General features: G+C 36.6%; 1 protein-coding gene across 16 annotated transcripts in view; it reads left to right on the forward strand.

Moving 5' to 3' along the window:
• MBNL1 (muscleblind like splicing regulator 1) overlaps positions 1–17,801 on the forward strand; it is a 177,987-nt gene that overhangs the window by 26,798 nt on the left and 133,388 nt on the right. For 12 of the 16 annotated variants that reach the window (XR_005019743.1, XM_036851315.1, XM_036851327.1 and 9 more), the window contains exon 2: positions 4,920–5,908. The exons of 2 other annotated variants lie outside the window; for them this stretch is intronic. Coding sequence is in view for 12 of the 14 variants with exons in the window: in XM_036851315.1 (XP_036707210.1) it covers positions 5,735–5,908 (174 nt within the window). In the remaining 2 variants the exon portion in view is untranslated. Of the gene's footprint in view, positions 1–4,317; positions 4,742–4,919; positions 5,909–17,801 lie in introns of those variants that run through there. 2 more of the 16 variants (XM_036851313.1, XM_036851326.1) reach the window with 2 other exon arrangements.

Here is a 17,801-nt window from a genome sequence, read left to right on the forward strand (position 1 = left end):
ATATGTAACTTATTTCAAAATCAAAAGTTATGAAAAAGTCCCCCAAGTTCCTAGCTAACTACTCTGGCATGTAATAGAACCAATCGGCCTATATTTGGTTCAGAAGAACTGAAATGATTAGTAAACATATGTGACTAAGAAATTTAACCTTGCTTATAGAGGCTATCCAGTTCTCCAAAACAGAATTTTAGTCTTATACCTTGTAAGTGTCTGTTTATCCTTTACTGCAGAATATATGCAACCCTTAAATAGATATTTATATGAAACCATCCACTGTTAGTTTAATGCTAATATATATCAATTGCTGTAAGAGTAATTATTTGTAATTCCCCATGGTTTTTTTTTTTTTTAAAACTTTATCCTGTTTTTGGTTTCTTTTCCTCTATCTTTACATTTTCTTCTTTTCCTTTCTATTTACCTCCTCTTATCTTAAAGTAGAAAATACATGTGAATTCTGATATCACTCAAGGAGAAATTGGTCTTGGTTCTTGGGAAGAATATGCCTGTTTGTAGAACATGTCACATGATAGGAGAAACTCTACAGTTTAGTGTTTCAAATTTGATTAACAGGTAAAAGAGGGCTTGTTGTTATGCAGGTTTTTAAAAGTTTGATTCTCACTGAAAAACGGTTGTATTCCCCAATCATTTCTTTTGTTTGTTTTTGTTCAGGGAGGTTTATTATAATACGTTGAAATATCGGTCAAAAAGTTACCTCGGAAGCAATTTACCTATTAGTAAATATCTTTACAGTAGAAGTATTTCTTTCAGTAATTATTTACAAACAACACATATTTTTAGGGCAAATATGTTTGCAAGAATTCCTGCAATCTGAACAATACCCATACACTTTTAAACATTGTCTCTATCTGTAGAACAAAAATCCATTGCCATTTGAAGTATTGACCCAAATCCTATAAAATCTTATTTTATCAAAGCACTCAGTTATGAAGATTTCTAGTCTCCTCTGAAATTCTTATGTTTCAATAAAGAAAAAGAAAAAGGTTACAAGACAGTATTCTGATATCAGCAATTTAGTCAAACCAATTTTGAGGATAAAGTTTGAGTTTGTTACTCCCAGTGCCCTGTATCAAAGGCTGGAACACATTATCAGGTGCAGCTGGACTATTTCATAAAGGTCGGTGTCCTATCTGGTTGCTCACTTGTCCATACGTGGCTAATTATAAATGTTTTGATTATCGTCCTTGCCTAATACATTTTATAATAGTATTTTCAGCTTACAAATACATATCTATAATTCTTTCAGTGATACTTTTTGATGTAAATAGGATTTCTCTGCTACAGAAAATATAAATAATCAGGACACCCATTTATAAGCATTTTAGTAATTGAAGTATATTTTGTACTTGAGTGGGACTAAATCTGTAACATTGTAGAAAGGAAAAATAATCAACCCTAGAAATTAATTTTGTAGTTGTATTTAGACATAACCAGGAAGCGGTGAAGATATTTCTAATGGTACCATTGTCTTTCCTCATATTGTTTAGATCCCATAGATCATGATGAAATTTTCCTCTGAATTGGACACACATTCTCATAAACATGTTTATTCCTAGTAGGTTGAATAAAACCTATTCTTTTAGTAAACATTTCAAGAACATCTGTTTTGTTCCAGGGACTGGGTTTAAAAAAAATGGTAATACACTCTATTGTCATGGAGTTCATAACCTTGGGGGCAAAAGTATCAAGAGATAGAAAGTACTGAGAATATTCTGAAAGGGAATAATGTTTATCAGAGTTGGCCCAGCCTTCTACAGAAGGTGATATTTGAATAGCAGTTTAAACAAGGAGAAGGGATTTGCCAAGTTGAAGGGGTGAAGAAGTATGTGTCAAACCAAACAAAGGGTTAGCATGTAACAAGTCCCAGGAGCTCACAACAGTAGGACATATGCCAAGAACCTTGGGCAGTTCCCTCACAGCTCCTCTCTCCCAGGGAGGATAGAGGTGCAGCGCTGGGAGAAACCAAAAAGATAAAATGTGTCAATTCAAGACAAGGAGAAGAGGGCAAGAAAGAGGGAGTTGTATGGGCTGTTAGAGGTCAAGTAATGACAAGGGACTATGTGGAGTCTTTGGATTTGGCTTTGTTGGGAGCATTGACGACTGTCGCTGAGCAGTAAAGTAACAGTTATGCAGGTTTTACTGATACAGATTCAAACGTGAATGGAGGAGAAGAAGGAAAACTAGCACGTGTAGATGACTCTTCAGACGTTTGTTTGGGAAGGATGGATTAAGAGCATTAGGGAGAGGTGATGTGTAACGAGGCAATGTCCCCTTCCTCCTGCTGTGCCACCCCTTCTAGTATAGAGCTTCTTCAGCACTTTGAGGGCTCAGAGAAGGAATTGCAGGAAAGGCAGATGTTCCTATAGAGAGGGAGTTTAGAGGGAAAGAATTCTTGAGAAGGAGCCTGTTAAGGTGGCAGCTTAACCTTGGGCCGGAGAAAGGAAAGCTCCTGGGAGACTGAGAAGAAAGAAGGATTACAGAGAGATAGTTTAAAGATGGGTGGTGGGAAGGTGAGAGAGAGTTCATGCCTGAGGGCCACTATTTTTACTATGAAATATTTGTGACATATAAGATCATCTACCGTTGGTAGTGAGAGCAACATGGAGGAGGAGGGACTTGAGAGTAATGAAGTTTTAGAAGAGCTGGAGTGTGAGAGGGAGCTGTCCAGGGCCAGGGGGAGGATTCCTAGACAGTGGGAGGCCTGAGTGACCCTGGAATATAGAAATTTATAGAGGCAACAAGGAGTGTGTGTGGTGTGTGTGTTTTCAGGTGTGTGTTCATATTTGTTTATATGGGTGTGTTCCTGCATGTGTTTGTGTATTTATGTGCTGTAAAGTTAATTCCAGTTCGCACGTAGAAATCGATCATTTAATTTGCCACAGTTTATGGAGCTCCATTGTTTTCCATCCCTAAGCCAGGCACTTAGGGTTACTGAGATGAGTAAGATTGTTTCTGTCCTTGGGAACATTAGGCTAGTGGGTCAGTCATGTAAGCAAATAAAACACTGTATAGGGGAGCAGAGGTAATTGGAAGGAGACAGTGTTAATATATGGGTGGGTGGAGACGGAGGAAGTGACATCTTGAAAGCTTCTTGGAAGAAGTGACTTGTTAGCCAGCTTCTAAAGGAGGTAACGGTTGCAGGTGAAGCTCTTGAAGAGTCCAGAAAGACAAAAGAGATGTTGACCACAGATGTGGTACATACGCAAGGCATGAAGAAGTTGAGAAATTTTGAATGCAGAGTAGACGTTAAGGAAGGTGGATGAATCTTAAGAGTTCGTGACCAACTTGGCTTTGTTTTTACAGAACCAGGAATTAGGACCGGAAAATTTTTTAAAAACAAAAATATTTCTGGAGCATCAGTATGAGTTTTTTTTTTTTTTTTTAAATCTTTCCAAAAGTTGTAGTCTTACTACAATATTTTCTAAACCTAGTATCTGGTAGTTTTTTAAAAATTAATGTTAAGAATGACAGTATTAGTTCTCAAATAAATTTTTAAAATTTCAGCTAGATATCCATGGTTTATGTATATGTATGTATGTATATATATTCATATTCATATTCTGTATTCTAATTTCCAAATTATAAATATATTATACGCCAGTTGGCCATTTTTGGCCCTTGAAGAAGTGTAACCTAACACTATTTATTATACTGTGTCATTGCTCTTTAGAGTGTGAAACTTTTAGAGTTATTAAAGCCTTGTTTTCTTTGGTAGCATTCAAAATGGGGGGAAAAAATGTATGCTTTTGTTTGTGTAACTACTGAGCATTTTCTGAAAGTTTTTCCATCCAGATTGAAAGAGAAAGTAAATTGTTAAAAGCAAAAATGCCCCGCTATAGAGAGCAGTCTGAGTTAATAGAGCGTTAGGCAATAGGGGATCCCCCCCAGCTCCTACCCTCCAGCTTCATTCGTACCTCTGAAGTGCATCATGTTGCCCAAATCAAATTGTTCACTTAATATTAATGTTCTGCGATGGAATCACTTTCTCCCTGAGGTTGACTTCTCATTTGCCAGCCACACTGACAACACTGCGCTCCTTATTTTCCCCACATGACCTCAACTTCTGCTTAAAAAATGTTAGAATAAAGGATGCTTTTGTTCATATCTCGCCTGCCTGTGATATATTGACAAAGTGTCTGCCGGCTGAATGGAATAGTTTTACAGTATGAGTGCCGCTTTCAGTGGAGGGGCAGGACTTGGGCTGTAGAAGGAAGTGAATTGGATAGGTCAGGAGAATGTACCATTTGTAAACACCCCTTTCCTTTTTTATTCACGTGTCAGGACAGCAGGAGCAGGCTGTTCAGTGCCCGTGCCTGCGCAGAGCCGGAGGGAGAGCAGCTTGGAAGTCAGCTGCAGTTTTTAAACCTTGCTTTTTATTTCCTGATAATGATCTTCAAGTGCTTGGACTTGTTTGAGAAGCTGTTTTGAAACTAACATGGTTTAGTCCACTAACTGCATGTTGGGTAAATTCAAAACCCACATGCTCGTCCTCTTGCAGTGGAATAAGTCACATCTGATGGACATTTTCTGTGCTTATAGCATAGTAATGAACGTCTGACAGGCGCGACCTTTCATAAGACAACCCACACTATTGGCTTTCTGCCCAGAATATTGCTGCAACACTATCTGTGATTGGTTATCTCTCTATCATGCATTGCTTCACAAGGGGAAACGGCCCCTTTTTTTAATAAATCTACGATGGCTGGCTGCAGTATGCCTCACTGTAAGTATTGTGTGTGTGTGTGTGTGTGAGAGAGAGTGTGTGTGAGTGTGTAAGAGAGGGAGAGAGAGAGGCTGACTTGAATACTACTTAGTCTGGTAGCACATGGCAAGGTTGTGATACTGTAGGACGTCAGTGAAGAGCTACTTAGTAAATCTTAACCTATCTCTTTTTTCTACAGGTTGGTACTAAGAAGTGCCTTTCCTGACGTCTCTGCTGCTTGGAACCGCTTCTAGAGCAGTCTCTGCTTTTGCCTTGCTTGCTGCCAGCTAGACTGTGACGACAGCACATCCACCCTCCACCTCTAGCCCAGACACCCCCATTTCTACTTATAATCAAGAGAAAAGCTCTAAGTATCTGGCATTGCCCTAGGCTGCTTTAGTTTTAAGAGAAAAGTTTGCTGAAAAAGTAAGATATCTTCTGCCAGGAAATCAAGGAGGAAAAAAAAAAAAATCATTTTCTCGATTTTGCTCTAAACTGCTGCATCTGTCTATGCCAAACTAATCAATACCGATTGCATCACCAAACTCCATTGCAAATTCAGCTGTGAGGAGATTCCCTTTCAGACAACTTTGCTGAAAGCAGCTTGGAAATTCGGTGTCAAAGGGTCTGCCACGTTTTCATGCTTGCATTTTGGGCTCCAAATTGGCACTGGGAAGGGGTTACTGAGGGCACAAGGCTGATTCGAGGCCCTACTTTTAAACGTTCATCTACTTACGATCCTAGTATTTCTCTAAAAACCAAAACCTCTTTGAATTAACAGTTTCATGCTGTGAATTTCTAGTGGGAGATCTTTTCCTTGATATTGACAACACAATTTTCCATGTACTTTTAAAGCAGGGAGTGGGGGAAAAGTATTTTGGAGGAGACATTTTCATCATCATTTTACAGTTTTATTAGTTCAGTTTTTTCTTTTTTTGGTTGTTACTGTTTTTTTGGGGGGGGGTTGGGTTTGTTGGTTTCACTGAAAATTTTAACTACCTGTAAAATCTAAACATGGCTGTTAGTGTCACACCAATTCGGGACACAAAATGGCTAACACTGGAAGTATGTAGAGAGTTCCAAAGGGGGACTTGCTCACGGCCAGACACGGAATGTAAATTTGCACATCCTTCGAAAAGCTGCCAAGTTGAAAATGGACGAGTAATCGCCTGCTTTGATTCATTGAAAGTGAGTAAATATTATATTATTTTAAGGATATGCAATAATTGAATAAAGGGGATATGGATATACAGTCCACTGAGTTTGGAATTATGGATTGCTGTGTTAATAGTTTTAGTTATACGGTGTGTTCTTGATGATGTTGAGGTGGGGGACTTTACTGAGAAGCAATAGAACCAAGTCTGGCCAAACTTTCTTTGTTATGAATAACTTTCTCCGTCCTTTAATGCTGTGATTTTTTTTTTTCTAGAGCAGAAGGTGTCAGCCTACTTTTTACTTAGTAATAGCTAAGTCAGCGCCTATCTATAGGAATAGTAAATGTAGATACATGGTGTGTGGTTAGCATGTGCATAGATATATACAAGGCCATGGCACTAGCTGAATGGGGATGATTGTTTTTGCTTGTTTGAAAACGTGCTGTACTGTTGTAAAAGTATAGCAGATTTTGTCAGCTAAACTTGGATAGACCTTTTTATATTAATGTTTTGACATTATGGAGTTCCTTTTTGTTGTATGAGCATATTATTTTAAGGCCAGAAGCAATGCATGTTGTGGAAAACATAACTAGAAGTAAGGTTCTGAGCTGCTGCCACAGTACCCTATCAGAGGCATAAACTTTGTTGAATGTGGCTTTTATAATTCAGTAGAAATGCTTGAGTAGTATTATTAATTGGATTTTTTAAGTTTCTAAAATTCTAATGTGAAGTAACTTAGCAGTTTATTTTCTGTTACCTCCTGATTATTATGTTTTTATTTGTAACAGTCTCAGCTAGAGGTGTTAAAAGTTAGCTTTTGTGGGCACCATAATACCAACAAGTTCACTTTAGTATATTTCGACATTCAAAAATGTCATTGGGTTCGTATTTCAGGTATCACGTTTGAAAGTGGGTCTTTTAAAAGATAGCATACATGTCTTAATTTTGATGTGCAAGGTCGACTAGAAGTGTGAAGATTCCTGGGTACTCTCTACGTACTTGGTTTAATGAACTGCCTTTGAATATTAATGTGCTGGTTTAATTCACTCTTTGAACCTTGGAGAGGGGAGTCACTGTTATTTCAACATCTATAGAAAAGTGAAAGTTTCATAGATCCATTTTGTCTTTTGCAAAAAGAAAAAAAATAGTGCTACAGTAACCTTTCTTTAATACCATAGGGGTGAATTAACTGAAATAGTTAATTTGTAAGTTAACTCATAACTCACCCCAATGTTATGAGTTAACTTGTGAGTTAACTATTTCAGTAAATTGCTTCTTGGTCCAGTTTGTGCAGCTCACTTTGCTAAAGTTTCACCAAAGACTCAAGGATATTATCTTCAAAGTAGAATATAAAAAAAGGTATTAACGACAACAAAGATACCTTATAGTGTTAGATTGTTCTTAGTGTCATAGTGCTAAAGATCAATAAACAAGAGTTATAAATTACCACTGGGCCTTTTTTTTCCTTTCCTTTGAAAGGCATCGATGAAGGGCACAGTGGTTGTACCTTGTGACTGTGTCTTCCTAAATTCCTGCCAACTGAATTTAGGTGTAATTAGAGACTGGGACCCATAAAATGAGGGGCAAAGGGCTAATTACACTTGTCGGTAACCAGCTGTGTCCATAAGTAACCCTGTTTTGACCCAATTACTAGTAAATCCAATTTTTAATCCCACAGACAGTTGATGGTGCACTGGTAACTGCAAAATGAAGGACCTTAAACTTGGCTGTGACACTGAGTGGTTTCACAGAAGACCTGCTTTCACAGCATTTGGAAACATTGTGAAACATTAAAATTCAGTCGCTATTTTTCCATCTCAAAATATTTTTTTAGTTGCTGCTCACTTGTGGCCATAGAACAGTCCCCCTTTGAGTAAAGCAGGAGCATTGCTTAATGACATGCTGTGTGGTTAACAGGATTCAACTGCCACATCAACATCAAGGACTTTTTTTTTAATAACAAATAATTTCAAGATTTTAAATTTACTTTTGAAATCAGCTTGTTGTCGCAGCTAATCAGTGCAAACGTTGTCCATATTCTTTGTCTTTCTAAGAGAAAGTGAAATTTAATTTATAGTGTCTAAAATGTGGTAAGATATTTTGATTTAAGTAACAGGGAAAAAATAAACACAGGTTTATTTCTGGTGGAGCTTCATCCCCAGAACAACAGCTCCTTAAATGTTAGTGAACTATGTTAAGAATTAATTTTAAAAAATTTGAATGTGTAATTAAGTATTCATGTTTCAAAAAGCCATGTTTCATATATATGTGTGTATGTTTGTAACTAACACATGTGATTCTTGATAAGAGTATTCAGAATCCCACCTTTTAGATAGTAGTCTTCCTGTGTTCAATTTTGTGGCTAAAATAGATCAAAAACATATTTTAAAACAGTTAAAGTAACTCTATGACTCATGCCTGAAGTTCTGAAATTTGGGAGCATTATGAGGTTTCCATGCCAGTAACCGCTAGATCATTTGTATTGTTTCAGAGAGTAAACGGAAGGAATTTAGAAAACTTGTAATATCCTGACTTCTTTAATAAAATGTGTTCTATATATTGCTACAATCCATAGTCCAGCCTTTTGTGAGTTCTTGAGCCCTGAGATGGAGGTAGCCTGTGTAATCTACTATTTTTAGCAAGTTAGGAAAGCAAACCAAATACTCTCTGAGAGGACCCTGGGAAATGGCTGTACCCTTCAGCTGTGCTGTTTCAGACTTTGGCCAGGCTCCCAGGTGACTTAGGTTTATAGCAGACTTCTACATAGAGGCGGAGAATTCATTTCATTAAAAACAGAAGTCAAACAGTTCAAGAAAGTATTTATGTAAAAGAAATCAATTGGCATGTTACTAAAGGGAATAGGAAGAAAATCAGCTGATAGTCTTTTAGTTGCATATTGGTGATTTTAAAGTTTAAATAATTAACTTAGATGCATTTACTACGTGAAAACCTAGAATTCTGCATCACAATAAATGTGTTGCTAAGTAAAATGAGAATATATAATAATGAGGAATATATGTACATATGCATATACTGAAATAGAATGATAGCAGTAAGAAAGAACAAAAGATGTAATGAGTTATCATTTATAAATTAAACAATATTTTAAGCATTTAACTTTTCTCCCTTAATTTTGCTTTTGCACTTGCAGTGTTAATTTCCAACAGTCTAAGAGTATATTCATATTGAGAATTAAATTGCTCACAGATTATAGATTTGAGTGTTTTATTACTTCAGAAATACTGAACATTAGAAAAGGTGTTTTATTTAATGCTGGAGAGGATTTTTTTTTCTTATGGCTTATGAAAGGGATACCAAAAGAGAAAAATATCAAAAGAAAAATGTCAGCACTATAAGATGCTATTAGAATATTATGTTTCAGGAATGATGATTCAAAGAGTCGTTAACGGCAAGTTACCTATTTTCTTCAGTAATAATCTCTTAACTAAAATTAAGTAGTTGATATAAAGAAAGCCTACAGGCTGTATTTTAATGTGATGCCAAGTTATTTATATTATCAAAAAATAAGCTTTCATCTTGTGAGCAGCAGAAAGAGACTTGCTTATTGAATTCTTCTTTTTCAAATATCCATTTATTTTTCAGGGGCTGTGGGAGGAGAAATATAACCTTTATGTTTACTATCTATTTTCCAAAAATCTAGCAAACTTTTTACCTTTGAAAAGTTTAGTACCTTGTTCTCTTATCAAATTAGGCAATTTTGTTTAAGATAAATAATTGTTCATTTCACTGTTATACATGTTTGTGTATATAGATAGCCCAGCTGATCAAATTTATCATAGACACATCAGAGACCAGATTCCACTGCAAAGTAGTGTGGAATCAAGGGCATGAACAAACACATTTAAAGTGCCTCTGAAGACTTAGCAGAATATATGAAGTAATAAAATCAGCTATTAGAAGACACACAAATAGGTAAACATCCAGGTAAATGAGCAACTAGAAAACTCACAGTTAATAACGCAGATAAACCAAGTCTCCAGATGGTTACGTGGGGATAGGGTGACATAACTGGACATAATAAAGTGGTCTCAAGGTATTTACATTTACATTTTAGAAGATCTTCCATTATTAGCACAGTTTATCTTCAATTTAGCAATTGCCTGTGTTGCTCCTGCTCTAAGTCCCAGCATAGTCTTTCCATAATATCTTTTAAACCAGTTCAGCTGATAATCCTGACAAAATGGTATCTGCAAATTACAGGCTAAACATCTACTTTTGAATTAAAACTTTGATCTAGTAGGTTCCTAATTGGAATAACTTTTACCTAGCATTTCATTGTTGTTTGTTGTTTTGCTAAGGGCATCTCCCATGTGATATTAAAACTCTGACAGAGTATTGTATGTACATGTAACTCTGTAGGTACATATTCAATGTGTCTTTCAGTGACAGGTTGACACAGGACTTCCTCATTTCCCCCTAATGATTTAGGAGATGAACTATTAGCATAACTTGTGTAGCGTTGTGTATCATATGAAAGTTCAAATTGTATTTTCTAAGCAGAAACGTCACAACTTTGTAAAGAACACCCTGTGAATGAGCCAGGTGTAATGTCATCAACTCTGACACAAACGTTTCTTTAATGAAATTCTCAGTAGCCACAGCTGCTTTGGTAATACTTACAACTTTATTCATTTACCTATTTATATTCTATGGTTAGACATTTTTTTAGGATAATATTTTTTAAAGGAGTAAAGATTTTTAAACTTTTGGACAAATTTCAAGCCGTGTTTTGAATCATGATACCTAAGGCACTAATTCTAGAACTAGTTTTTTTTTCCTTCATAAGATTATGGTACACTGCTTCTATTTTTTCTTTTTCACATTAAACCTTGCTTCAATTTTTGTGTGTGGCAAACTAAAAACAATTTAAACCTAAAGCAATGTGGCACTTATAATCGAGTTCAAACTTTAATTGTAACTCAGACTTCTAAACGTACACAAAATTCTGATTCCACGAATGGCCTCAAAGCAATTCCGTGTACAAGGCTGTTGCTGACGGCTATTACTGACTTAAAAGAGCCTATGCAGCGTGGTGTAAATCTTGTATTCAGGAAGTGTGTGACATGTGCCCGGTTCACGTGAGAGGTGAGAAATTGAATGTTTCTCAGACTCAGCACAGACACCTAGGGACCTAGTTTGGGAAGCTTATCCTGTCATTTTCCTTGCCAAGGATAAGTAGAGGATTTCAGCTATCAACATCGCTAATCTGTTACCTTTCATGCTGAGCAATGTCTCTGCCTTCCCACAGACTTAGACAAAGCTTCTTATTTTCTTACAAAGATATCCTATTGAGCAAATTTTGTGTTTTTTTTTTTTTTTTTTTTAAACTTCAGCAGAAACAACATTTTGTGCTTGTAGATAAGGGAGCAATTTCTATGTTAACAAGGCCAAAAATTATGTCAGTGGAAATGGATAACTAAGTAGATGGTCTGTGATTTAGCCCTGATGATAGTTATTAATACACAGAAATTTCAGTAAAAGCAACTGGAAAGGCTTGTTAGAAATACTTAGTTGCTTGAAGTATAACAGATTGTTAGAATAGTGATTTCTTGGTGAATTTCACCTTAAGAATAATTCTGGTGAGGACATCTTATTCTAATATTTATTTATGATAAACAACTACAGAGTTTTTATCTAATACTGTATTTCTTATACAGAAAACATCAAATGAACATCACCTACAGCATTATTTATACTCTTTTGGCACATTTTTGAAAGATTTTCACTTTGAGATAGTTTGATTTGTTGTTAGAGATAAAACTTTCTATATTATAAGGACTTGTGTTTTAAAAGTACTGATAGTTATAATCCCTTATACATTATCATTTGATTGAAAGGCTGTCTCCTGGATACCTTTGGGCCTTGGCCGTGTCTGACCGGTATTCTTCTTCTTGTGTTATCCCTGAGTTCTTTCCAGCTTTCTAACTGCCCAGCTTCAGATCTGTTGGTTCTGATCCCTTTTTATATTTCTCTCTGGAGTCATACAGAAATGATTTAGATGTTTTGTCTTTAAGGGATTATATTCAGTATTGAGTAACAGAGACACCTTTCCTCCCCAGCATGAGGCATAAACAAATTAAGGGTTTATATTTCAGTAGGTTGTCCAGGCCCATGTGATGACTCCACAGTCACTAGAACTTAGGTTTCTTCACCCTTAGGTCCTCGGGAGCACATGACTTCCAACCATAGGTTTATTTAAAACTTGCAAGATGGTCACTGCAGCGCCAGCCACCACATCTGCATTCCAGGAAGCAGGAAGGAGCATGGGCAAAAGAGGCCACAGCCCAGCCCGCTTAGGCTCCTTTTAGCAAAAGTCCTCTAAGCTTCACCCAGTGATTCATCCTGGTTTCTCATTGGCAGCAAGGATAGCTGGAAACTATGTACTTAACTGTCGTCCTGATTGAAACCATGCCTCTGGGTAGTTTAGGTAGAAAGGGGGAAATGGATGTTCAGGAGGGCAGTTACTGGGATGGGAGTTAGCGAGATTTTTTTTCCCCCCCAGAAAACTTCCAGAATCAAGTATCTCTCCCTGAAAAGCATCTGGGTATGAGGGGAGATCACTTCTGAAGAGAAACTTGTATCTTCTTATCTTGGCAAACCTGTCCTCACTTTTCCTGTCTTCGTTAACTAGAGTTGCCTTTTTTTTTTTTTTTTTCCTTTCAAATCATGATATATTTAGTCAATAAAATATGGCCTATCACAAATGCATTGATTTTTACTAATACAGAATTTAAAAATTGCTTTCTTTATTTTTTAAATTTTCCTATTGCCAGTGCATACTTATATAAACAGTTATATATTTATAACTGGAATATAACAGGAATGTATGTCATAAAAAAACAGGTCTCAATGATTTCGACAAAAGAATCTGTAGTTACTCTGATGCCTATTTCTGCTTCTTCTGCAAATATACTTTATTTCCTCTGCATGAAGCAAAATAAAATGAGTTAATATTTATTGAAAATTATTTTATGCTGGTCAGTATTTTCAGTGCTTTTAATTTTTTCATAGTACTTAGTCCTCACATAAACTCTTTGAAGAGCTACTGGTATCACTGCCGTTTCTCAGATGGTCACACTGAAGTACAGAGAAGTTAAGTGATGTCCACTTAAGGTCATTCACCCAGTAAAATGTGGACTCCAAGCCTGGTAACCTCATTTCACAGCCTGCACTTTTAACCACTTTCCTGTAAAACATTGCTTCTTAATTTACATATCCACATCCCAAGGATTCAGCAAAAGAAAAAAACACCTGAACAGCAGTGCTTAAGAATAAAAATTAATTTTCCAGGCAGATTCACAGCATAGGGCCTAAAGCAGTAAATACTCAAAACATTATATTTTAAGTCAACAAGTGAATCAGTGAGTGAACACAAAATAGCATCAAGAATGCTTCCACCAACTTTCAAAGATTATATATTTGTTTTAAATATATGGCCATGTAGGAAAAACATTTTAAATTCATCACCTTAAGGAGTCACTGTATAAACTATATAGCTGTCCCCCAATGTATTAAAAAAACCATATTCCAAAGTTTTAATTGTTTAGAAAGCATTTTTCCACAGAAGCAGTGTGGTTAAGTCATTAGTCCAGCCCTGGGAAGCCTAAGTAACCCATAGGATGCTTGAATTATAGTCCAGTACAAAGAGTACCCTGGACACTCTGATTATTAATTAAACCCAGGAGGCTCCCCAGAAACGTTATGAGTACTATCCCGTCATACATCTTAAGTGATATTAGTGTCATAGACCCCCAACTGCTTTTGTTAAACTGTTTCAATGGGAAAAATACATTTCAAGTTTCAGTTTGGGGGCTCCGGAAATTCATCCGGGCCTAATGCAGGGAAGGTAGCCTTTCCCAAACTCCCGGACGCTATCTGCAAGCCGGTGCGAGAGGTTTCCTCAGCTCCATGTTTGGGCTGCTCCTGTGCCCCAGAGCTGGCTTTCAATAGGGCAGTGTCTCAGAATCATAGGGACTAAAGACAGGGTATGGAATGAGGGGCTATGTCAAAAGCTTCCCCTGGGTGGGATGACTTTTTTTGTTAATATATCTTCCAAGTAACCTTTCTTTTTTGCTAAGGTCTCAACCTGCTTCCTTTTCAAATGTATAGCTTTTTGGTTCTGAGTCTGGTCCACTGTGGAACTTCATATTGATGAACAGCTTCTTCCCATTCTCTTTCCTTTCTAAAATTATCAAAAGTGTAGCTTTGTTTTGATACCGTTTCTTTCTGACTACTAGTAGAAATGGGGAAAAATAGGTGCATAGTGAAAATATCAAACTAAGATTTTTTTTGTTTCTGTTTTCTGGCCATTTTATCATAGGATATAGTCAAGGGATCAGCAATAAAGAACCAGATATGAGAAGAAAGACATTTAGGAGGTGATAGGGGGTGGGGATTTCACAATTCAAGGAGTATAACTTAAACACTTCCTGTGTCAAACTTTAGAAAGGCAGATATTAAAAACACAGCCCTCCAGGGGCAAATTGCTAACAGGGAGACCAGTATATTAGGTGGTGGTGGTAGAGTTCAGAGGTGGAACTTCTCCATAGCAATTGGAGGGTCGGTGAAAGAGAAACTTAAGGAAGAGAGAGAGAAATGTGTCTGGTGGTTTATCTTTCCTTTTTTTCGCCTCCCTTCCCTCTCACAACTACTAATTCTGAGACCACAAGTAGAAAGAGAAGAACTAGAGGGAATTCCCAGTAAGAGAGTTCCCATAGCCACAGGCCACCAGGCTGGGGCAGCTCTCCCTGCATCACCGTTGGTCTGTTGGGAACCACCTATATTTTAACCCTAGATAACAATTTTAGGCTCAGAAGGAGTCTTCTGATGCTATCTCAGTTTTTTTTTTTCTTTCTTTATTTAAGACTTTTTTGATGTGGACCATTTTTAAAGGCTTTATTGAATTTGCTTCTGTTTTCTGTTTTGGTTTTTTGGCCGTGCGGCATGTGGGATCTCAGCTCCCTGACCAGGGATCGAACCCGCACCCCCTGCATTGGAAGGCAAAGTCTTAACCACTGGACCGCCAGGGAGGTCCCTGATGCTATCTCAATTTATTCAACAATATTTATATTTTAATTGCAGTTCATGTTAGATTGAGACTCACTATTTATTGAGATCCAAAAACTGTTTTCTCAAGACCCCATACGACCCCAGGCATCTTAACTGAGAATTTATCTCTCTGCATAAAATTCAGACTTGGTGTGGAGGCTTCTGGTTCTCAGAATCGCTTATACTTAATTCCAGGCTATTCTCAAATAAGGCAGGAAGCATCTGCTGTTAATAGTTGACAGTAAATTACATAAAGTAAAACATGGAAAATTAAAGTTAGAAAAGCTGGGAAGCTTTTCTATCATTTTCAATTTTCTGCACAAGCACGGACATAATCAGTGTTTAGGATCTGCTCATGACGGATAAATTACATCTGTAATTCATTCTTTTCCATGTTACTGCATTCAGACGATAATTTGCTTTCAGATATCTTTGCTCATCTAATATTCTAAAATCGTTCATAGACTGAAAATAAGTCTAGTAACATCTTCCAGTCCCAGGAAGCTTTTATAACTAAACAGTGTTAGCTTACCAAATGGGCCAAGTTAAAAAAAAAAAAAAAAAGGTTTTAGAGAAAAACAGAACCAAATTTATCATGCCCAAAATAAGATTCCTCTTTGGTAGACGACATTGCTTTTCATAAAACAATTCTTTAAGGGAGGCAACTGAGAAATGAACCATGAAGAACGAAATAACTAAAGAATTCATTTATTTATAAAGAATCCTGTTAAGAAAGATCTGTGTTCTGAATGAACTTTCTTCACATTATCTCATATCTCTTCATGGCTAAGTGGAAACTAATGAAATCTAAATCTAGCCATGAGAAAAGATTATCATCATGATTTTATTTATTAAAAGTTTTTCACTATTATGAAATTTTACTGCCAGATATTGCCTTCCATGAATCATAGCACAGTAATAAATTGAAGACAAATGTACACATAAGAATACTCAATATATAAAAGAACACTCCAGAAACAAAAAACAAACTCATCTTAAACTCAGGTAAACTAAAAGTCATATCCACATTGAAGAAGAGTCATCTACATTGCAAGTTTTTGCATGGTGGAGTCTATTTAAGTAGCTTCCCCCCAACCTTTAAACTATGATTAACATATAGTAGCTTAACATGTAACATACATATAGTGGGTTAAGTATGCATGGTGAGAAATGCAAAATTATTATTACTATTTTTTAGAATCTTTATTGGCTACTTTTGGCTTCTGTATTTCCCTTAAGGATGAATAATGCTGGAGGAGAGATTTTCACCCCAAACACATATTTTTATACTGAATGGTTAGGAATTTTAAAAATTGCAGACCAAAGTATTTGCCACTTCTGCATCTCAATTATGGAACAAATCCATTCTTCCTCCCCTTTCATATTTATTACCTGCTATGTACCTGACATTGCAATAGGCAGTGGGTGAATAACACACAGAGCCTGTTAGGTTGTTGATAGACTACAGCTTCTGAGAAGTATAATGAAGATTAAAATGATCATAGAATAATAAAACATTGCTTTAACTCTTCTATTCTTTAATATTAAAATGTCCCAGTGGAACACAAATTTGCCCACGTAAAATGTAAGTAGGCATTTAAATGTCCTTGTGTATGTCTGAGAGGTTTGTCATGAAAAACTTGGAAACCGTTAAGTAGTCAGTGTGGAAAGAGCAGATGAATTTCAGCTCTGGTTATGTGTACTGCTAGAGAAACTGTGTGCTTGTATTAGTAGAGTGTGTTTACATGGTAAAAGATTTATACTAGACCCATCATATTCCAAAATTTAGCAAGATAAACCTGAATCAGATTGATTTTTAGGTAACACATAGAAATGGTTAAGTTTACTCCCCTGCTTTGATCATCATCTGTTGATTATATAAAATGATGAGGCTCAGAAACATTAAGTAACCTATGCAAGTTTGCATCGCCAGGAAGTGGTCAAACTGGGATTCAATACAGGCAGCCTGTCTTTAGAGCCTATGCTCTGAGTTTAACTTGTTTAAGCTGACCAAGTGTTAGGAAGCACTACACAGCGATCTTATGCATACAAAAATATAGTGTTAATTATTAGTGAGTCTGCACATTAGAGTGACAGACATACTTAGGCATATTTGTTGAGTCACTGAAATTGCCTGAATTTAAGACAACTATACTTTTTTTTTTTTTTAAATGATTTCATTTTTTTTAAAATTAATTAATTTATTTATTTATGGCTGTGTTGGGTCTTCGTTTCTGTGTGAGGGCTTTCTCTAATTGTGGCAAGTGGGGGCCACTCTTCATCGCGATGCGTGGGCCTCTCACTACCGCGGCCTCTATTGTTGCGGCCTCTATTGTTGCGGCCTCTATTGTTGCGGCCTCTATTGTTGCGGCCTCTATTGTTGCGGAGCACAGGCTCCAGACACGCAGGCTCAGTAGTTGTGGCTCACAGGCCCAGCCGCTCCGCGGCATGTGGGATCTTCCCAGACCAGGGCTCGAACCCGTGTCCCCTGCATTGGAAGGCAGATTCTCAACCACTGCGCCACCAGGGAAGCCCCAAAGACAACTATACTTTTTAAAACATGATCACTCACACTTTTTCTTAATTCACAAAAACATCCCTGAATAATCACTAATAAGGTTTTTTTTTTTAAATTTAAAATGGAAAATTTATAGTAAATTTTAACTAGAAGTTTGATAATATAGAGAATCTAAAACTTAGGTCAGGAAGAATTTTGAAAGTCATGCCAGACTGGAAACAGTATAGAAAATCAGAATAATAGGCTGTTCTGAGAAAAAAACAAATAAGAGTTTCAGTATTCTAAGACAAAGCTTGGAAGTGAAGTATGGGGCACCAGATAAGGAGGTTTTCATTACATA

Source organism: Balaenoptera musculus, chromosome 4, assembly GCF_009873245.2.
Source record: "Balaenoptera musculus isolate JJ_BM4_2016_0621 chromosome 4, mBalMus1.pri.v3, whole genome shotgun sequence".
Lineage (NCBI taxonomy): Eukaryota > Metazoa > Chordata > Mammalia > Artiodactyla > Balaenopteridae > Balaenoptera > Balaenoptera musculus.